Genomic DNA, 22,847 nt, shown 5'->3' with positions numbered 1-22,847 from the left:
CCTGCAACCCGGGCATGTGCCCTGAATGGGAATCAAATCCGTGACCTCCTGGTTCATAGGTCAACGCTCAACCACTGACACGCTGGCCTGGTGAGACTGTATCTTTTTTGACTGTTAGAAAGTTCTTCCTTACATTGAACTGAAAACTTCCTTACTATAAATACTTTCTATCCTCTGGTTCAAGTTCTGGCCTCTGGAGCTCCACAGCAACTAGTCTCTCTCCTTAGAGTTCCCCTCCCCCTCATTGCAAATCATCTTCTCGTAATATTTGAAGACACTTCTTATTTTGCCCTGAGGATATATTTCACCTAGACCCGTGGTTGGCAAACTGCGGCTCGCAAGCCACATGCGACTCTTTGGTCCCTTGAGTGTGGCTCTTCCACAAAATACCACGTGCGGCCGCGCCTGTACAGTGCGATTGAAACTTCGTGGCCCACGTGCAGAAGTCGGTATTTTGTGGAAGAGCCGGTATTTTGTGGAAGAGCCACACTCAAGGGGCCAAAGAGCCATGTGTGACTCGCGAGCTGCGGTTTGCCGAGCCGCAGTTTGCCGAACACTGACCTAGACCAAATAGCTTCATGGACCTTCACAGTTTTCATCTCCCTCCAGTTTAATGTGACATACAGCCTAACATGTGAAGCCACCACCTGCCTGAGTCTGTTTTTATAGGCCAATGTGAAAACAGTGCTTCTAGTTCTAATTTGCTTCACCAGGCAGTCATTCTTGGGGCCTCAACTTATTTGTGAAGCCAGGCAATGTTATACCAGAGTTGTTTCTGAATTTGTAAGGCTGGTTAATGGTCTCCTATCTTCTATATATATAAAAGGCTAATATGCAAAGTGTCCCTGTGGGAGTTCGATTGCTCGCTATGACGTGTGCTGACCACCAGGGGGCAGCACGTAACAAAGGAAGGCCCTGGCCAGCAGCTGGAAGGCCCCGATCACCGGCCAGGCCTAGGGACCCTACCCGTGCACGAATTTCATGCACTGGGCCTCTAGTTGTTTCATAATGAATTATCACAAATGTAGTGGCTTAAGATACCACAAATTTATTATGTCACAGTTCCTGTGGATCAGGAGTCTTGGTCCAGGTTAGCTGAGTTCTTCACTCAATCTCACAGGACTGAAACTTGGCCAGGGATGCAATCTCATCTGAGGTGTAGGGTCCTCATTCATGCTCACTGGTTGTTGGTAGGATTTAGTTCCTTTTGTGTGTAGGACTGAGCTCCCCATTTTCTTGCTGGCTATTGCCTGGGGGTCACTCTCAGCTCCTAGAGGCCACCTGCTAATCTGTACCACATGAGCCCTCTCCACAACTTGGTAGTTTACTTCTTTAAGGCCTATAGGAAAGCATCTGCTATAGATTTTTCAAACCTCTCTGATGTCTGTCTCTGATCTCTAGACTATTTTAAAAGGACTCTCCTGATTAGATCAGCCCACCATACTCAAGGGGTGGAGATTATACAGGAAATGCATACCCCAGGGTGGGAGTCTTGGAGGCCATCTTAGAGTTCTGCCTAACAAATCTTTCTTGGCCTCACATCCCTACATATTCTTGAGAACACTGTATTCATATTTACTGAGTAAATACTGTATGCCAAGCAGTTCTAGATAGTAGAAATACAGTGTTAATGGGATTTACATTCTGGTAGGGAAGACAAGTAGAAAGCACTTAAATTTTTAATTTGTCAGGTAGGTGATAAGCTAAAAAGAAATATAAAACAGGTTAAGAGGACAGGGTAACAGGGGCACTAGTTTAGGAAAGGTTGGTCTCTTTGATGAGACATTTGAAGAGAGACCAGAAAGAAGCGAAGGAGTGTACCCTGTGGCTCTTTGGAGAAGAGCATTCTAGGCAGAGGCAGAAACAGGTTTAGATGGGTGGGAGGGCAGGATCGGGAGCAGTGAAGGTAGTGGGGAAGCTGTTAGGAGAGGAGATCAGAGAAATCACGTGAGCTGGATTATGTGAGGCTCTTAGATCTGGTTCTGAGTAAGAACATGAGAAGCAGCTGAAAGGTTTTGGGAAAAGGGATGGCATGATCTTACTAACATTCTAAAATGAGCATTCAGCCTGCTGTGTGGAGATTAGGCTTTAAGGAAGCAAGGGGACAAGTTAGGAGGCTGTTGAAGGAATGCAGGTAGTTGATGGAGACAGACTAAATCATTCTTCTACCTTTGTTTTAAAATCCTTCTTTCATTGAACCTAATGCCACATTACCTTGTAACTACATCACCCGACATATCTTATCATTTATTAGCCTCCAGGTCTCCCAGCCCTCATTAATGCTAATAGCTACATCTTTTCTTTACCACAGTGGTTCTCAAAGTGTAATTCCAGACTAGCAGCCATTAGCAACACCTGGGAACTTGTTAGAAAAGCATATTCTTGGGCCTCATCTCAGATTTACTAAACAAATTCTGGGACCCAGCAGTCTTACCTTTTAACAAGCCTCCAGGTGATTCTAAGGCATGTTCAAATTTGTGAACTAATTTACCATATATCTTGCTGTTATTCTGAGTAACTTTAGTGATCATGTGCATTGTGCCATCTTCAAGTTCTTTGATATTGTTAACCACAGGGACTTTGGCCTTCATTCCATCTCCATACCCACTACCAGGGAAATAATCTTGGAAATGCCCCATCTCTGAAATATTAAAGTCTATGTTCCACTCTCTGACCATAGATTCCTGTCCTTCTGGCTCCTTCAGTTTCTTCCACCCACTACCAGTTTTGCCAGCCTCCTACCCACCTGTATTCCCTCTCTAGGCGGATCTTATCGTAGGTCATTTGAAGTATTATCCTTCTGCCAAACCGTTTGGTAGAATCACATCCCTGGATTGATGGTGCAGTCTATCTTTCCTCTTCCTGGGTAACAGAATGCTGTTCCAGGAAATTACATAATAGTACAGATTTGGTGCTGCTGCAATTAATTTGCCTTCTCAGGAAAGCCTCTACAATCACCTTGTTTAAAACCATACTTCCCCCACTGTTAGCATTCCCTATCCTCCTTTCCTGGTTTATTTTTCTCCATAGCAACATATCACTATTTGATGATGCTACATATTTTCATAATTTATTTGTTTATTGTCTACTTTCCCCCACTAGATAATAAGCTTCATAGGGCAGAAGATTTTTGTCTGTTTTGTTCACTGGATATCCTAAATGTCTAAAGAGTGCCTGAGTACATGTACACAATGGAATACTATGCTGCTGTAAAAAAGAAGGAATTCTTACCATTTGCAACGGCATGGATGGAACTGGAGAGCATTATGCTAAGTGAAATAAGCCAGTCAGTGAAAGAAAAATACCACATGATCTCACTCATTTATGTATAATAAAGACCATTATAAACTGATGAACAAAAATAGATACAAAGGCAGAGCAGCATTAAACAGACTGTCGCCCTAACCGGTTTGGCTCAGTGGATAGAGCGTCGGCCTGCGGACTGAAGGGTCCCGGGTTCGATTCCGGTCAAGGGCATGTACCTTGGTTGCGGGCACATCCCCAGGAGGGGGTGTGCAAGAGGCAGCTGATCAATGTTTCTCTCTCATCGATGTCTCTAACTCTCTATCCCTCTCCCTTCCTCTCTGTAAAAAAAACAATAAAATATATATTTTTTTAAAAACTGTCAAACTACAGCAGGAAGGCTGGGAGGGTTGAGGGGGTAAGAGATCAACCAAAGGACTTGTATGCATGCATATAAGCATAACCAGTGGACATAAGACACTGGGGGGTAGGGGAGGCTGGGGAAGGTCGGGGGTTGGGGGGGAAAGGAGACAAATGTACTACTCTTTGTAATATTTTAAGCAATAAAAAAAAAGAGTACCTGACAGTAGGTTCTAGTAAATTTTTTTTAGGATGTGCTTTTATTGATTTTAGATTGAAAGGAAGGGAGAGAGAGAAGGAAACATCAATGTGAGAAACATCGATCGGTTGCCTCCCATACACACCCTGACCGGGAACTGAACCCTCTGGACCTGAGCCCTGACAGGAAATTGAACTGGCAGACTTTTGGTGCATGGGACGATGTTCAACCAACTGGGCCACACTGGCCAGGGCTTAATAAATATTTTTGAATAGTGGTCTCCAACTTCATTTGGCTTTCAGGACTGCCTATTTTCTCTTGTATGACTTTGGTCAGCTGTCCTTCCTTTTCATCTAAAACTACTCTAGACTTTTTCCTCCTATATTTCCTTGCATCAGTTTTTTCACATTTACAATTCCATGTTCTCAAGCTGAAGATCTTCCCAAGTCTGTTCTACCCTCCACAAGAAAAACTTACCCTGTTATATGACCTCCCTTGTAGTGTTTCCTATCCTTCCATTACAATCAAATCAAGAGTTGTTTGCCTTTCTTCGCCCGCCCCCCCACCCCTTTCCCTATTTTCATTAACTTCTAATTCCTCTGCCATCATCACCACGTGACTCAGAGCTGCTGGTAAGGTCATGAATGGCTTCCTATTGCCACATCCAGTGGAAAGGTGTATTTCAGTCCTTAATTGTGCTGAACTTCCCTTTGAGTTTGATGCAAAGATGGAGTATTTTTTTAAAAATGTAACTTCCTTGACTCATTTGTTCCTTCATCCAGTCACCTGACAAATATTTATTGAGCACATGGTATATGTCAGAAACTGGGAGTACTACAGTGCGCAAGGCAGACGAGGCACTGTCCCTGCCTCACAGAGCATACAGTCCTGCGGGTTTGTATTTTTTTTGTTATTAAATTGGACAAACAAAGTAATCTTAGGAGAGCTAATACCATTAAAGGATTAAAATGTGAGCTTTTGGGTCATATAGCAATGAATTTGAATTTTGGCTTTTTAATTTCAGTTTTGTACCTTGTGTAAGTGATTTTAATCATTTTGAGCCTCGGTTTCTTCATCTATAAAATGATAATATTTTAACCTTGTTAAGAGAATTAAATAATATGTATAAAGTGCGTTAACACAGCATTCGGTTGGGTAATTTAAGGTTATTTTATCCTTCTAACCTATTTGGACTTAAAAACAAAATAACATTGTGAAATAAATGCCTAAAGTATGAACTAAAATATATGTATTTATATTTATACACTCATCTCTGAGAGCACCTGACTATACTTGGGATAGAAAGACTTTTGCTGAGGAAAAAGTCTGGAAGTAGGTGAAGATATTGAGGAATAAGTCTGAGAGGATTCTTATAATGCCTTACACTGGTCTTTCTCACCAGATGGCGAGCTTCTAACGCCAGGGACTGTTTCTCTTTGTGTCTAGTAACCCTACTATGCGCTTGTGATAGGCACTAAGCATATCTTTATTGAGAGAATCAAAAAAAGACTTTCAGGGCAAGAACTATCTCACCACCATGGATTGTTGGGAAGCTATCCAGGCTTCAATTTCTTGCAGTTGACCATTCAGACCCCCATCCTAGCCTGAATCCATGGGTCTGGTCGATTCAGAGCACCCCAGTTTAAGTAGGGCAAGGCAGGGCCCTTCAGTGTGCTGCTCCTGTGGATGTTCAAGTTGTGTGATGAGGGGCATTGATGGGCCGTTTCTTAGGAATGTTTCCTCAATTGTGGGAATTCCCACCTGAATACCTACTTCCTAAATCTTCTACCTCAGCATATTCCTGCCTCCTCTTGGCCTGTCTCTGAACAGATTCAGACATCCCTTAAAACCTCTGTGTTTGGGTTCTTTGAAATGCTTTGCTGATCTTTGGTTGACTAAAGTGAGGATTGGTTTTCTATATTTGAGTTTATCTGTTTTGTTTTTTAAACAGGTTCTCTAGTTGAACAACTAACTACAGAAAAATATGAGTGCATGGTGTGCTGTGAATTGGTTCGCGTCACGGCCCCAGTCTGGAGTTGTCAGAGCTGTTACCACGTGTTTCATTTGAACTGCATTAAAAAATGGGCAAGGTCTCCAGCATCTCAAGCAGGTCAGTCATTTCTCTCTTCTGAGTAGTTATTCTCACCCATTTGATATATTCACTTTTTAAAAAGCTATTTAATTCTTCTTGAATATTTTATCTGCAGGGAGAATATGTTATCTCAATCATATATTTCAGATGGCCAGTATTAAGCTGTAGATCTCAAACCAGCTAAACAAAACAATGTTAAAATATATTTAAGGTAAAATAAAATCAGTCACGTCTACTGAAAATGGTGGTTTTTATCCAGGTAGCAACTATAGAAAACATTTCTTGTATAGTTTGCTTTAGAAAATTTATAGAAAGCCTCTGTTTAATTCATACTTGAAAGTTGTTTTGCCTTTAAGAAATCTTCTCCATAGTATTTTGTGGGCTTTTCTCAAAGGATACTAGTACTTATGGGTAATGCAAATGTTAATAACATGCTTTCTGAACTGTGGCTCTTCTTCCAATTTAAGATATCTGGGCTTTCATACATGTACTTAAATATTTTATCCTTTTCTTTTTTTTCAAGCCAACATTCAGATAATGGTTACCTTGACATTAGAAATACTGTAATAGGCCCTGGCCAGGTTACTCAGTTAGTTGTACCTTCATCCCAATATGTCAAGGTTGTGGGTTCAAACTCCAGTTGGGCACATATTAGAAGCAACCAGTGAGTGTATGAATAAGTGGAACAACAAATCTATCTCTCTCTCTCTCTCTTTCTTTCTCTCTCTTTCTCTTTCTTCTCCCCCTTCTCTCTCTCTCTCTAAAATAAATTTTAACAAAATGAGAAATATGTGTTTGAGTGTACATATGTATATATTTTTTAAAATATATTTTAAATATATGTGTATGAGTGTACATATCTGGTTAGCATGTAACACAGTGGAGTAAAGGGCAATATAGTATCATTTACTGAGCACTTATCCTGTAAAGGTTAAGTCATTGAATCCTTCAAACAGTCCAGTGATGTATATAGATATTTGTCATCTCCGTTTTACCGATGAGGCTAAAACCACATGTTCCTATCACTACAAAAAGAAATGAAAATTATGTGATGAGATGGAGGTATTTGCTAACACTAATTGTATTGTGGTAATCATATTGCAGTATGTAAACATATCAAAGCAGCATGTTGTACACCTTAAACTCACATAATGTTATATGTCATTTATATCTCAGTTAAATAAAGAACAAAATGGATACCCACTTGATTCATTGTATCTAAAGTCCTTATATATAAATATAAGCCTAAATACAGTATTTAAGCAAGGCATTCAGAATTGTGATTTTGTTTCTTTAATGTCTAAATCCTTAACATGGAAATTACCACCACTGCTTCAATGTTATAGCTTCTTATAGGTATAAATTTTTTAAAATTATGTGTGCTTTTTAAAGGAAATTATTTTTGTTTTCTACCCCCTTTTTTTGGCAGATGGCCAGAGTGGTTGGCGGTGCCCTGCCTGTCAGAACGTTTCTGCACATGTTCCTAATACCTACACTTGTTTCTGTGGTAAGTTTTTTTTACATACAATGCATCCACTTCATGCATTGTACTTCAGTTCCCAGCCCAGGAGAGGTGGTCTGTTAGGCATGTTTTAGAAGTTACTAATAAGACTTCAAAGCTACAGGGGTCTACTAGACATATGCATGTTGTCCATCAAACAGATAGAGTCACAGACCTTTATGACTTTGGTAGAGTGTTCTGGAGAAGGGTCTTTACATCCTGTCCTCCAGGCTCATGCTATTTCCAAGCTGTGGTGCAGTTCTCCCTGGTCTTCACTTTAGACTAGAGCTGACCAAATGGCAAAGGCAGGTATAGACATGGGCTTCTTCTCACTTCTAGCTGTAATAATTTTGATAGTCCAGATTTGAGCAGCATACGGAACGTAGTGTTGAAGTATACTTTATTTTAACCCAATGAGTCAGTCATTAATGTTTATAGTAGAGAGATTTTTCTATAGACCAGCATTACTAACTATCCTTGTGCTCTCCCTCTTTACGGAATACTCTTCCTGTTTTTAAATAGCTCAGTTCGCCCTGGCCAGTGTTGCTCAGTAGTTAGAGTATCGGCCCACACACCCAAGAGTCTGAGGTTCTAGTTCATGTACCTGGATTGCAGGTTCAGTCCTGGCCCAGTCACTCAGATGGGGCACATGAGGGAGGCAACCAGTCGATATGTCTCCCTCCCTCCCTCTTTCTCTAAAAATCAATGTGTGACTCTGACAGTGATGCTGTTGCTGACAGAAAAAGGGAACACTGAAGAATGAGAGGTTTTAAAAAAGGAATGAGAGGTGTAAGAGGGAAGACAAGATGCTAACTTTGGCTGCAGATGTAGGCAGTTTGAGGTGACTTGAAACACCAAGTATGGATGTTCAGTAGATGGTTGGACAAGTAGGACTGAAACTTGAGACTTCAGGGCAATGCAGAAAATGTAGATTTGGAGATCATTGGCCTTTAGGTATATGAAAGCCTCACAGCATGAATAAGAGTTTTGAAAGAGACTAGAGAGAAATGCAGAGCCCAAGGACTGGGGACAGACTATCATTTAGGGCAGTGGTCGCCAACCGGTGAGGTCCGAAAGTTTGGTGACCACTGATTTAGGGTGTAAATTGTCCAAGAGAATTTCTCTAGGGTAGGGGTGGGGAACCTTTTTTCTGCCAAGGTCCATTTGGATATTTATAATACCATTCGTGGGCTATACAAAATTATCAACTTAAAAAGTAGCCTGCTATATTTGGTCAAACATTTTATTAACTCACCCCTAATGCCTTGGCAGGGCCAGACCAAATGATTTTGTGGGCCTTATGTGGCCCGTGGGCCAGATATTCCCCACCCCTGCTCTAGGGCAAGGAGGAGTCCTGTGCCTCAGTTTTACTCTTCTTGCCTCTATGCTCAGTTGACGGAAGGTGCTTACTAAACATTTGCGGAGTGACATTAATTATAAAAATATAGCCCCCTCATGCCTACTTTAGAATAGGGTACTTCTGTTCTTTCCATCTCTTACTGCTTCTCTCTGCCTCCCCCCGCCCCCCCTTTGCTCTCTTCCCTTATTCCCTTTTTTTTTGGCCCTTATAGAGATATTCCCATATTCATTCAAGGGCCCATTTATAGAAGGCTTATTTTGTAGGTGTTTTTCTTGGATTAAATGTGTCCATTAGTCAAAGGGGCATTTTTATAAGTGAAAATAACCTTGTATTTATCTTTTCCAGGTAATCCACCATTTAAGACTTATCATACTCAGTGAAGCTTTTGATTAATAGCATTATATTCAACATGTTATTTTAGGATTTGGGATAATATGTTTATTGAAGTAATGAAAACCACATTGATGTTCCATGCTGTCTAGTTATGTTGTATTATTTCATTAAAGTCTAGGATGCATTTGAAGTTTGTACCATTTGACTGTTCGATCTGATGTGTTTTAGGCAAGGTAAAGAATCCTGAATGGAGCAGAAATGAAATCCCACATAGTTGTGGTGAAGTTTGTAGAAAGAAACAGCCTGGACAGGACTGCCCACATTCCTGTAATCTGTAAGTTGGAATACTAAACCCCTGGGGATTCTTTTTTTTTTTTAATATATTTTTATTGATCCTTTACAGAGAGGAAGGGAGAGGAATAGAGAGTTAGAAACATCGATGAGAGAGAAACATCCACCAGCTTCCTCCTGCACACCCTCTACTGGGGATGTGTCCGCAACCAAGGTACATGCCCTTGACTGGAATCGAACCTGGGCCCCTTGAGTCCACAGGCTGATGCTCTATCCACTGAGCCAAACCGGTTAGGGCTCCCTGGGCATTCTTGATGGACACATTTTGCTCATGGCTTTGAGTGTACATATCTGGTTAGCATGTAACACAATGGAGTAAAGGGCAATATAGTATCATTTACTGAGCACTTATCCTATAAAAGTTAAGTCATTGAATCCTTCAAACAGTCCAGTGATGTATATAGATATTTGTCATCTCCGTTTTACCGATGAGGCTCAGAAAGGCCAAATGTCTTGCCCAAGGTCACTGTGCTAGGACATGATGGAGCTGGTATTTACAAAGCCAGTGCTCTTCTCACTATATTACTCTGCTGACTTCCAAGGCGAAACATCCCCCACTGATATCCAGGTCAAAAAGAGTATATAAGACAGAGTTCTGTTTGGGGGAAGGTAATTGTGAAGGGTCCTGTTGGCAGTATGTTTAGGATGTGAATCTCTTCCCTACAATAAGTAGAGAGCTTTAGAACATATTCAGTCTAAATAGTAAGATAAATGTGCAATAATAAACAATTAATCAGTTACAATGCATTTTCTGCAAGTTTTGACCTCAGACCAAGGCTTAGTTCCTGGGTTTGAGTCACTTAACAGTTATGTGATGTTAGACAAGTTACTTAATTTCTCTGAGTCTGTACTATAATAATGATATGAACTTGTAGAACTTTAGAGTTGTGATTATTAAATGAATTGATGCATATAGGAGGCTTGGTACAGAGCCTGGCATGGGGTAAGTGGTCAGAAAATGGTAATTCTTGCTTATATTACTGAAATGTAAGAGTGAAACAGACATCAGAATGTTATCTCGGTACTTCTGCATGGAGCAGGAGTAAATGTTGAACCTGAGGTCTTACAATCAAGATGTGTGGTGGCTGCCCTAACCAGTTTGGCTCAGTGGATAGAGCGTCAGCCTGTGGACTGAAAGGTCCCAGGTTCGATTCCGGTCAAGGGCATGTACCTTGGTTGCGGGCACATCCCCAGATTATCTGCTTTGAAGATGGCAGTATTTATTTGAATATATAATTCCATTCTGTAATTTTTTTTTTCTTTGGCTTATTTTTTTTTCTTTGGCTTCTTCCCCTCATGTCAACTGTTTCCATCATTAGCCCACTGTCTGGTTATTATTTCACTAGCTGATGAGAAAATGTCTGTACTTCTCATGGACTTAATAAATTGAGCTCTATTATGTTGCTCAGGCTCTAAAAGACTCCATTGGCCATCGTGCCATTCAAATGAATGGCAAGCAATTTTTATCCCTGCACACTGCACTAAGTGGACCAAGACCATATTTGGAAATGTCATCTCTGACCATCAGACCCAAATAAAACAAGTATTTTGACTTGGGTTTTACTTTTCTGGCTAAATATCCTAAAGATGATAATGCTGTTAATTCTTTTTATATAAAAACATTCTTGTTGTCTTTGTTTAAATTTAATCAAAACTTTAGACAAATACTAAAACATTTCTTAGTAGATGCATTTGTTGCCATATTACAATGGGAGCCAGCTGGGGCAGCTTTGTTCAGATTTGGTTTATATGTATGATTGATTCATCCAAGTTTTTCTTTTTTAGTCTCTGCCATCCTGGACCTTGCCCACCCTGTCCCGCCTTTACGACTAAAACATGTGAATGTGGACGAACCAGGTAAAGTTAGAATTGTACTCTAAAGAAGACTTATTTTTCCTCATTGATCATTTCAGTGTGAATCTCTAAAATAAAAAATTAGTGGGTAGGTGTAAATAGTACTTATTTACTACCATTAATAAATAAATGTAGGCATAAATAGTACTTTTCTCTAAATAGTAGCTTTTTTTGCTGCCTCGATCCTGTTCTGCAATCTTATAAATGATTATGAAGTTCTATGCACAGTGAGATTACTTATTGAAAAGCCTAGTGACAGCCCAGCTCAGTGATTGAGCATTGCCCTATGAACTGGCAGGTCATGGTTCAATTCCTGGTCAGGACACATGCCCAGGTTTCGGGCTCGATCCCTAGTAGGGGGTGTGCAGGAAGTGGCTGATTAATGATTCTCTTTCATCATTGATGTTTCTGTCTCTCCCTCTCTATTCCCCTCTGAAATCAATAAAAATACTTTTTTTTTTTGGTAAGAAAAGCCAACGTGACAGGGACTTCTTTTTCTTCTCTACTGGGTGAAAGAACCAGAATTGAACCCAGGCCTTTTTAGGTCTAGAAGGCAGGAACCATTTACCTGTGGCTAGCATAGTATCTGGCATCTAGGACAGGGGTGGGCAAACTTTTTGACTCGAGGGCCACAATGGGTTCTTAAACTGGACCGGAGGGCCGGAACAAAAGCATGGATGGAGTGTTTGTGTGAACTAATATAAATTCAAAGTAAACATCATTACATAAAAGGGTACGGTCTTTTTTTTTTTTTTTTTTAGTTTTATTCATTTCAAACGGGCCCGTAGTTTGCCCACGGCTGATCTAGGAGGTTTTCAGTGAATAGTGTTGAATGAAATAATAAGTGACCCCAGAGCCTCTCCTTTTTTCATTACAATATAATTTCTCCTGCATCGTCAGTGCAAATATCACAGATAACTGTGGAATGTCTCTGAGGCCCAGGAAGACCATAAAATCATTTTTGAACCATTCAACGAAATGGGATCAGGCAGATTTTCAATAATATGCATTTGTTTAATGTTTACTAAACTTAGGAGGGTAACAGTGTTGCCTGAGAGTCACATACAAGGGATCTGGGTCAGAAAGACTAGGTCATATCTGGGCTCTGCCACTAACTAGTTGACCTGGGCAAGTTGTTTCGTCTCATTGAGCCTCGTTCTCTTACCATAAAGTAGAGATGATAGTGTTTTCCTCAAGGGGTTGATGTTAGCCATGATGCTGAGCACTGGCAACTGATCGTCTTAAATCTCTAACAGTGACATTTTAAAAAATATATTTTTATTGATTTTTTTACAGAGAGGAAGGGAGAGGGATAGAGAGTTAGAAACATCGATGAGAGAGAAACATCGATCAGCTGCCTCCTGCACACCCCGTACTGGGAATGTGCCTGCAGCTAAGGTACATGCCCTTGACCGGAATCAAACCTGGGACCCTTCAGTCGGCAGGCCGACGGTCTCTCCACTAAGCCAAACCGGGTTAGGGCTATAACAGTGACTTTTTAAAACAAAATATGTACTTGAAATAGGAGTAGGGGATAGAATAAAATTTTTCATGTAGGAGAATAGACTCCCAAGTTCTAAGTCATTAAACTGGAAAGAGACCTGAAGACAATTGTCTGAAAGCCCTGGCTTCAAGTCCTTCACTAGCTGATAACTCAGAATGTTTATTAGAACAAAGCCAGAATGATTTCCCCATCCTGAATCAAAGTCACATATAGTGTGTTCTTAAATTTTATAGCTACATAAAATGCCAAAGTGCCAAGTCCCAAGAGATGCCATTCTCATTCTGAGAATGTATATTTAGCGACACCTTTCCAACTTTCCTACTGCCATCTATAAGTTACTGTGCGAGCTCCAGGCCCTTTCCCCTCCTGCATGCTGCTTCATGGGAACTCAGAAGAAATCGCATATAACAAAAACTTAGGAGTAGCTTTCAGTTCCTCAGTGGTCAGAAAATAGGGGACAGAGAGGCAGAATGGGAAGTAAGGAAAGCAAAGGAGGAAAAAGAAGCTAGTGGAGAAGGGCAGAGTAATTAAGGAGATAAGGATTGGAGGAGGGAAACAAAAAGTGGGGGAAACGGGGTCAAGAGAAAGGTTTAGTAGCTTTTGGGGGAGGGCTTGTACTAGTTTAGCTGTCAAACAGGAACTTAATGTCCAACATTAGACCAGTGCTGTCTTTACACCTACTGTCTTTACAGGCACACAGTTCGCTGTGGTCAGGCTGTCTCAGTCCACTGTTCTAATCCATGTGAGAATGTTTTGAATTGTGGTCAGCACCACTGTGCTGAGCTGTGCCATGGGGGTCAGTGCCAGCCTTGCCGCATCATACTGAACCAAGGTAAGTGGTGAACACACCATCCAGCAATACTTGTGTACTTTTCTGGAGCCTTATTTACGGTTTTCTTGATGACATGGATTCGTCTCAAACCTGTAGTCACAAAGACTGTTAGCTTTGCGCCTTGGACAGAGAGAACTAGAGATATATATTAATGCTTAGATAGTTTTCATTATTTTTGTTTCATAAAACCAGTATAGTTCATTGTCTTATAGAATTTGGACAATAAATTTTATTTTATTTTTTTAGGGAGAGAGAGACATCGATTTGTTGTTCCACTTACTTATGCATTCATTGGTTGATGCTTGTATGCGCCTTGACTGGGGACTGAACCAGAAACCTTGGCATATCCAAACAATGCTCTAACCAACTGAGCTAGTTGGCCAGGGCTGGACAGTAGATTTGATTTTATTTATATATTTTTGTTGATTTCAGAGAGGAAGGGAGAGAGAGAGAGAGAGTGAGTGAGTTAGTTTATCAATGATGAGAGAGAATCATTGATCGGCTGCCTCCTGTGGATCCCCCACTGGGGATTGAGCCTGCAACCCAGACATGTGCCCTAATCAGGAATCCAACCGTGACCTCCTGGTTTGTAGGTGGACATTCAACCATTGAGCCACTCTGGCTGGACAAAGATACATTTTTTTAATACAGTTTTTATGAGTATTATTTCTGATGTTTTGTTAGAAGCATTCTATTTTATGTTTTACTAAATGTATGCATTTAAGATTTGCTATGATTTTATAATGTTATATTTATTCTGATGTTGGTTTTCTGTGCAAGTAGATATCTATACTGAGAAAGAAGGAAAGCATCATTAGATCTGCATAATTTCTATTTTCTTCTCTTCTGGACTGCATTTATTATATAGGGTTTGGTATATTTGCATAGACTGATTTTAAAAATATTTTTTTATTGATTTTAGAGAAGGGAGAGAGAGAGAGAGATAGAAACATCAATGATGAGAGAGAATCATTCATCGGCTGCCTCCTGCACATCCCCTACTGGGGATCAAGCCTGCAACCCAGGCATGTGCCCTTGACCAATATCGAACCTGGGACCCTTCAGTCCGCAGGCCAACGCTCTATCCACTGAGCAAAACCAGCTAGGGCTTGCATAGACTGATTTTAATGAGATAAATTTTCATTATAAATTGAAAATGTAAAGTGACACTTAGAAAAATTATGTAAGTTGATGAAAATTCTTATCAGACTTTGTTACTTATTAATACATCAGAAACATAACTCTTAAACATAACGCATTCATTGCTGACCCCAAGAAATAAAGGAATCCATTGTTTCTTGAACTCACAGAAAAATCTATAGATTTTAGACTAGTTTCCCTATCTAACAAATAAAAGTCTCAAATTATTGAAAATTTTGATTTAGTGTGAATACTTGAACATGATTACTTCAAACTCAGCTCACAATTCTTGGTTTTCAATTATGGCCTTATGGACCAGATATTAGTTGCTTAATTTAGAGTCTTGCTTCACTTTATTACTGTTTTCAGGATATGCTGCAGAGGCACAAGAGTGTCACATAATTTTTTATTTCCTTATATAATGAAGCTCTTAGGTGGGACTTAGAGCCGCTGTGTAAGCCACATTCATTTCTGCATCAGGTCTGATCAACACTAATGAATAGTATTTTGTGTTTTCCTATAGATTATTTGGAATATTTTAAGAACCCATACAGGTAACTAATCTCATGTTTTTGAAATTATGTCCTAAAGTGTGCTACTGTGGCAACACCTCTCGAGATGTGTTATGTGGAACGGACATAGGAAAGTCCGATGGATTTGGGGATTTTGGCTGTTTAAAGATATGTGGCAAGTAAGGTTTTTATGTTTTTCTCAGTTAGAATAAAGCTGTATTTTATGCAACAATTGTGTAATAGTCTGTTGTTGTTTTTTAACAGGGATTTGAAATGTGGGAACCACATGTGTTCTCAGGTGTGCCACCCTCAGCCCTGCCAGCCGTGCCCACGGCTCCCCCATCTGGTACGCTATTGCCCTTGTGGGCAAACTCCACTCAGCCAATTGCTAGAACTTGGAAGTAGTGGTCGGAAAACGTGCATGGATCCTGTCCCTACATGTGGAAAAGTGTGTGGCAAGCCTCTGTCTTGTGGTTCCTCAGGTAACTAGTAGACAGATGAATGTAAATGTTTGGCAGCAATGACTACTTAAGCAAAATCATTTTAAATCCTAGTTATAATATCAGAGGTTTTTCTAAATATTAGGATCAAATTTATATGAGCACATATCCTTTCCTCCTCAAATATAGTTAAGAAAATTCACATCTGCCCAAGTGATTTATCTTTCTGATTTGGGTATTTTATTGCTAACTCAGATCACTTGTGTTAAGATACTATTCTATGGGGGAGAGGGGGAGGAGCAAACTCCAGATATACTTTTACTAATCCAGGGTTCAATGTTTAAAAGCATTTTCAGCCGAAACCGGTTTGGCTCAGTGGATAGAGCGTCGGCCTGCGGACTGAAAGGTCCCCGGTTCGATTCCGGTCAAGGGCATGTACCTGGGTTGCGGGTACATCCCCAGTAGGGAGTGTGCAGGAGGCAGCTGGTCGATGTTTCTCTCTCATCGATGTTTCTAACTCTCTATCTCTCTCCCTTCCTCTCTGTAAAAAATCAATAAAATATATTTAAAAAAAAAAAAAAGCATTTTCATATAATAGGAGTATCTTAACTAAAATTCTAAATACACTAAAACGTTAGCCATTTGGACCACTCAAATGTCATTCTTTATAGCAAAGTTTTCCATTTAGCTGAGGATAATACTTCTGAGCATAATTTTAGATGGACATTTTTCTAAAATTATCTTCTTTCTTTAAACAGAGGTAACTGAAGAAAATTTATTTCCCATTAATGACCCAGAGTCATCATTTTTCTGAACCTTGGTTACTGTATTATGCTGAATACAGTGATGCCCTCAGAGACTGCTGAGGTTTCTCAGGCTATTTCCCCATACCAATGAGCAGTTTGAATTGTTTTATCTTTTGTTAAAACTTCTTGTTGTTGTTTTTCTTGTCAATGATTATCCTACCTTTAGTGGCTCTTCCTTTCTTCTGACCTGTGGCTTCTGATTACTTGGATACAGAAACCAAAGTTTTAGCTATAAAGTACTAGTCTGAGTTTCTAACTGAGACTTTCTGAGGCAGTCTTTAGGAAATATACATGTACAGTTTTGCAATGACCTGGCAACTTCTTTCTGAAGGGAGGGAGGGAGGAGGAGGGAAGACACTTCTTCCTTGTACCAGCTGGATTATCTTCAGATAAGCCCTATGAGATAGAGATGGAGATCAAATGATTTTTAAATCAAGAAGGATGGTAAAGATCTTCCCTTCTCAGAAAGCACATGAGTCAGTTTTGTAAGAATTTCATATGTAATCACCAGAAATCCTACTCGGAGGCTGAGATATCTTGTTGGCAATGAGAGAAAGACGAAATATTAAATGAGTAAAGCAAAGGGACATGAGCAAGAAAAGGATAGTAACTATTAGTATGAACTGACCTGGTCAAGGGATTCAAGGATAATTAATCATGACAAACTTTTAAGGAACTAGGTTGAGTTGGATTGGGAAGCTCAAAATCAAGTGTATTCAGATCTGGCATATCTGTAGAAAGCTTGTTTAAGTCTTTTAGTATCTCACCGGAGGAAATTTCCAGTCTAGACATTTAGCTTTAGTACAAGAGACTAGGTGGAGTTCTGCTATCAGGATGGTAGCATGAGCAGCTATTTGGACCCACTCCCCAGCAAAATAAGCATAGCTGGCAAAAACTATTTTTTAAAAAACCAACCATTTAAAGTCTCTGGAAACTGTTCTACAGGCATACGTCAATTAAGAAATATTTATTGAAGAAAATCTACTAAAACTCAGAACAGCAAGAATCTATGTCATTTGAGTCACAACCCATTTCCTTCTTCCTTTCCCCCCACCCCCAGCTCAGCACTTAACAAAAGCTTCATTCAGGATGGGTGTGCTCAAGAAGACAGGGCTTCCTCTGCCCTCAGCTCCCAATCAAGGGTTTTTTACTGGGTGGAGCAGACTACTGCATTTCTCATGCCCTCTAACTCCAGGTTAAAGAGGTTAAAATTTGGGTAAGCACAGCTGAGAGATTGGGGGCTTCCTTCCTTCATACAGCTTTACCCATGAGTCGGATGTTCTACCCTAATCACAATATGTGAGAATACTGGGCCCAGTCACCCTCACCTTGGCTCACTTGCAGGGAAGAGGTTTAACACTACGAGAATTAAGCAAAGAAAACCAGAGAGTACTATCCCATCTGGCATCCAAAATAGTGGCTTACACGTCCCAGGGGAAGAGGCAGTTTATAAGAAAGCAAGCTCCAAAGTGTTCCCCAAAGGAACTGACTTCAATTTGAAACAGAGTGTGGGGGAAAGTTCAGGGCTAAGGTCCTTTAGAAAACAATAACTCCTCTTAATTAAGAGCAACAAGCTAAACTGTAGGCCAACTAGTCCACCATAAAAAATTTTTAAAAAAATGGGAAGAGATGGCAAAGAGGAGCCTTTCTGGGGTCAAACAAACTTCATAGACTTGCCTCAAAAACGACCCCTGCCCAAATTTCCTTGGATCAGATGCTGAGCAATTTATGCCTCAAGGCATTGTTGAAAACAATAGAGCAACCAGTCAGCAATTAGTGGAGTCTCAAGAGTAAGGGTAGTACCAAATGAGGCAGACAACTTAACTGAGTGATCAGAGAGAGAGAGAGAGCTCTGCTAAAACCATTGTCATCCCAGGCTCTGCCATCCAAAGGGTGACACCAAGGACATCATACCAGAGGGGAAATAGACTTCACTAAAGTAGCCTAGACAAGTCACAAAATAGATAAACAACAACAGAAATACTATGGAGAGAGAGAAAGAAAGCAGTATCCAGAGTTGCCACAAAAAATTATGAAGTATGCAAAGAAATGGAAAAAGACACAGGCAACAGAAAGTTTCTGTGTTCTGTGAGAGTGACCTTTGTCAGATTTAACAAAAATCAAGGTATCATGTTCAAGGAACTAAAGGAAACCATGCTTAAAGAAGTAAAGGAAGGTATAAAGACAGTGTCTCATCAAATAGAGAATATCAATAGAAATGGAAATTATAAAGAAGAACCAAATGGAAAATTTGGAGTTGAGAAGTTCAATAATTAAGATGAAAAATTAATTAAAGGGGCTCAACAGTATTTTTGACTTGGCAGAAGAAAGGATGAATGAATGTGAAGATAGGTTGATAGAGATTGTATAATCCAAAGAACAGAGAAAATAGAATGAAGAAAAATGAACAGTGCCTCAGAGAAATGTGGGACATTTTTAAGCACACCAACATATCTATAATAATAGAAGTGTAATATGCTGATTAGACTGGACATCATTCTGGACGTGATTCCGGACATCCTTCCGGATGAAGCCAGGACTGGAGGGAAGCCCCGGTCCCGGGTACCAGACGGAAGCCAGTGCTGGCAGCCAGGGGAAGGAAGGCTTTACTCTTGTACAAATTTGGTGCATCGGGTCTCTAGTCTATAATAATAAAAGCGTAATATGCTAATTAGACCGGACAGCTGAACGACCCTCCAGATGTCCTTACGGGGGAAGCTGGGGCTGCAAGGGCGAGGCAAGCCACTGTGGCTGCGAGGGCGGAGCCCCTTGCGCGAATTTCCTGCATCGGGCCTGTAGTACAGTATATAATGGGAATGCCAAGTTCTTTTCTCAACTTATTTAAAAAGCAGTTGTATAAAATAATATGTATGTAATTGGATTATTTGTGGAAATATATCTGATAATAACAGCACAAAGGAGGTGGGTGGGATCAATGTTGTGTTGGAGTAAGGAAATGATACCAGATGGTAACTCAGATTCACAGGAACAAATGAAGGACACCAGGAATGGTTAATAAGATAAATATAACAAACTATAAATATATACTGTTCTCTTTTCTCAACTTCTTTAATAGACCATAACATATATAAATAGTAATAACAGTATATTATTGGGTTTGTAACATATAGCTGTCCTATGTTTAACAATAATATGACAAAAGAGAAGAGGGAATATAGTTATATAGGAATAAGCCTTCTATATCTCACCGGAATTAGGTTAGTTATTTAAATCTGAAGTGGATTCTGATAAGGTACATATGGTAAGCCCTAAAATAACCATTAAGAAAATAACTCTTGCCTGGCGGTATGGCTCAGTGGTTGAGTATTGACCTATGAACCATTAGGTCACAGTTTGATTCCCAGTCAAAGGACATGCCCAGGTTGCAGGCTCCATCCCCAGTGTGTGGCATGCAGGAAGCAGCCAATCAATGATTCTCTCTCATCATTGATGTTTCTATCTCTCCCTCTCCCTTCCTCTCTGAAATCAATAAAAATATATTAAAAAAAATTTTTTTTAAAGAACTATAAGTGAAATGGCAGGCGTATATCTAAATATCAATAATAACAATGTGAATGGATTAAACAAAAACAAGATCCAACTATATGTTACCTTTGGGAAATAGACATTAGAATCAAAGATACAATTAAACTGAAGAGACTATGAGGGGTCCTTGAGACAGGAATTGTCCTAAACCTTGCTTAACTGCATGAATGGCACGCCATCTATCACCAGGTGTTCACAGAGTTCGAGCCTATGAGATTGTAGATCGTGGCTTCTTATCATTTTTGACTCTCCAATGATTTCCAGTCAGGAGCACTTTAGTAACATCATCCATGGCTACAATTTTAAGGAGATTTAAGTATAACCTGGAGACTTGGGGCCTAAATAAGGAAAGAGATAGATGTATTCTTTTTTAAAAAAAAATTTTTTATTGATTTTTAGAAGAAATGAGAGAGACATTGGTGAGAGAGAACCATTGATTGGCTGCCTCCCTGCACTGCCCCTGCCTGGGATCAAACCCACAGCTCGGGCATATGCCCTGACCAGGAATCAAATGGAAGACCTCTCAGTACATGGGACATTGCTCAACCAGCTGAGCCACACAGGGCAAAACAGATCTGTTCTTTTACTTAGGCAAAGCACCGTGCAATCCAAAGCATATTGCCGTGACTACTGCTGGACTCTGTCCTTGCTAGAAAAGGCTCAGCCTCCTGGATGAAGGGAAAATAGGGGGGAAAGCATTGATGATATCCTTCTTCCCTCAACTCTGATTCTGGAGTTTTAGGGGACAGAGGTAGCAGACCAGTGTAGCTAATGAGTGGGGGAATCTGCAATGAGTTGTTGCAATTTTCATTCCTAGCTCTTTTCATTTTTATTAAAGATTTCATTCATACCTGTGAAAAGCTCTGCCATGAAGGAGACTGTGGACCATGCTCTCGCACATCAGTTATTTCCTGCAGATGCTCTTTCAGAACAAAGGTAAATCCTAAAAAATGATAGTTTTTGCCACCAATGCCTTTTACATTGGTGATTATGGAAGAGGGGGGCGATCAAAATAACCTCAGTTTTATTCTTGTCATACTATGTATGATTTGTTTAGTCTAGCCAGTGTATACTGACACCTACTATGGTTGTAGGATAGATATCTGGGGTGGAGAGGGGATTGGCAATAAAAGCTCAGAGGCCAGTCATGGGGATAAGACAAGTATAGCTCAGCAAATCAAGTGTGATAATGCTAGATGCTGGAAGAGAACAACAATAGCACTGATGCAAAGAATTAACTAAGAAGTTAGAGGGAACATAATCCACAAGATCGCCCTCACTTCTGACACCTACTGCAAGAGTTTAGACAACTGCTGAATTAGAATGGTCCACATGACTACCCTCAAGGTTTGATAATTCTCTAGAAGGACTCTCAGAATTCAGTGAAAGCTGTTATAGTCATTGTTACAGTATATTACAGGAAAAGGATACAGATTAAAGTCACCCAAAGGAAGAGGCATGTAGGGCAGAGTCAGAGAAAGTACCAAATGTGAAGCTTCCAGCTGTCCTCTCCCCATGGAGTTGGAACATTGTTACTTTTTCAGCATCAGGGTGTACAGTGGAGTATTGCCAAACAGGGAAGCTCCCCCAGCTTTTATTGAAGTTCCATTGTATAGGCATGATTGACTGCCAATGTAGCTGATCTCAGTCTCCAGTCCTTCCAGAGGTCTACTCATACTGTGTGGCCCAAAGCCCCCACCCTAAATCACATCATTGGTTCTCCAGTGTGGTCATCTCCCACCCTAAGACTATCCAGTGTGGCCATCCTGACCCTAAATCATATTATTAGACTAGAACCCAAGTTACTTGTGACCCAAGGCCCCAGACAAACAATGACACTCTTATCTGGCATAATATTGCAAGGGCTTCAATATTAACTCCCAGAAGCCAGTAACGGAAGTCAGACTTCTCAAGGTCACGGTTACTTATTATACAACTGTTTTATAAGTTGACAAGTTAATCAGTGTGTCTACTTTCTACCCTGGGCAGTTTGAATTGGACTTTGTGTTATAAAAAGGGTGTCTTACCATTTTGAAATTAGGCCTTAGTGCCCATTCCTCTGTCTGTACCAGAAGAGTCAGGAAGCCTTCCTGTGGAAGTCTTTGGGTAATCAACTTGAGGAACAAACTGAATGTTGATCTACCCTGCTCTCTGACCTACTACTAGTCATTTCAGTGCATGCCGGCCCCGTCCCAGCAGAGCACAGGCTGGGGTGCCCACAAAATTCTGAGCCGTTGGTTCTATTTCTTAAATACAGCCCAAGGTCTGGGTACCAGCTGACTTAAAAATGATTCTGAGGATATAGTCCATAATTGGGAGATGCATTAATAGTTAAGTTTCAGAATAAAATACAAAATGTAAAACCACTGTCTACCTGCAAAAGTTATGTGAGCATTGTAGGGTTTTTGTTTGTTTTTCCTGAAAGAAACCACAGAATACAAGGGGCAGAAAGGAGTTCTGAATGTCAGGTAGAAGGCCACTTTATGCTTTGTAAATACAACTGGAAGTCTGAGATGCTATGATTTAGTAATCACAAATTTAGTAATGTCCAGAGGTGCTCTCTGTGACAAAGAATCACAAGCAATGTTGGGACGCATGAACTCAAAATGGTTACTGTCGATTTGCTTCTTTCTTCCTAGTAATCCTTTTTTCACTCACCTTTTTTTTGCTTCTCATTCACTCTGTGTCCTCACTCCCTCTAATAGTGGACCCTATGGCAGTGAGAGTATTCTTAAAAAGCTATGTGTAAATTTTTGCAAATAAAAGCCTTATTG

The 22,847-nt window shown here is 40.2% G+C and overlaps 1 protein-coding gene across 6 annotated transcripts in view; it reads left to right on the top strand.

The window, feature by feature from the left end:
• NFX1 (nuclear transcription factor, X-box binding 1) overlaps positions 1-22,847 on the top strand; it is a 76,824-nt gene that overhangs the window by 7,205 nt on the left and 46,772 nt on the right. For 5 of the 6 annotated variants that reach the window (XM_070431354.1, XM_070431357.1, XM_070431356.1 and 2 more), the window contains exons 3-10: positions 5,754-5,912; positions 7,324-7,401; positions 9,317-9,422; positions 11,225-11,296; positions 13,490-13,629; positions 15,361-15,460; positions 15,546-15,763; positions 20,912-21,009. In XM_070431354.1, coding sequence (XP_070287455.1) covers positions 5,754-5,912; positions 7,324-7,401; positions 9,317-9,422; positions 11,225-11,296; positions 13,490-13,629; positions 15,361-15,460; positions 15,546-15,763; positions 20,912-21,009 — 971 coding nt within the window. The remainder of the gene's footprint in view (positions 1-5,753; positions 5,913-7,323; positions 7,402-9,316; positions 9,423-11,224; positions 11,297-13,489; positions 13,630-15,360; positions 15,461-15,545; positions 15,764-20,911; positions 21,010-22,847) is intronic. The other variant, XM_070431358.1, reaches the window with a different exon arrangement.

Source organism: Myotis yumanensis, unplaced genomic scaffold (assembly GCF_028538775.1).
Source record: "Myotis yumanensis isolate MYYU_CA2020_CCGP unplaced genomic scaffold, mMyoYum1.0.hap1 SCAF_12, whole genome shotgun sequence".
NCBI classification, from domain to species: Eukaryota; Metazoa; Chordata; class Mammalia; order Chiroptera; family Vespertilionidae; genus Myotis; species Myotis yumanensis.
The sequence above is the reverse complement of the archived record's forward strand: the minus strand, read 5'-3'. Positions and strand labels throughout refer to the sequence as shown.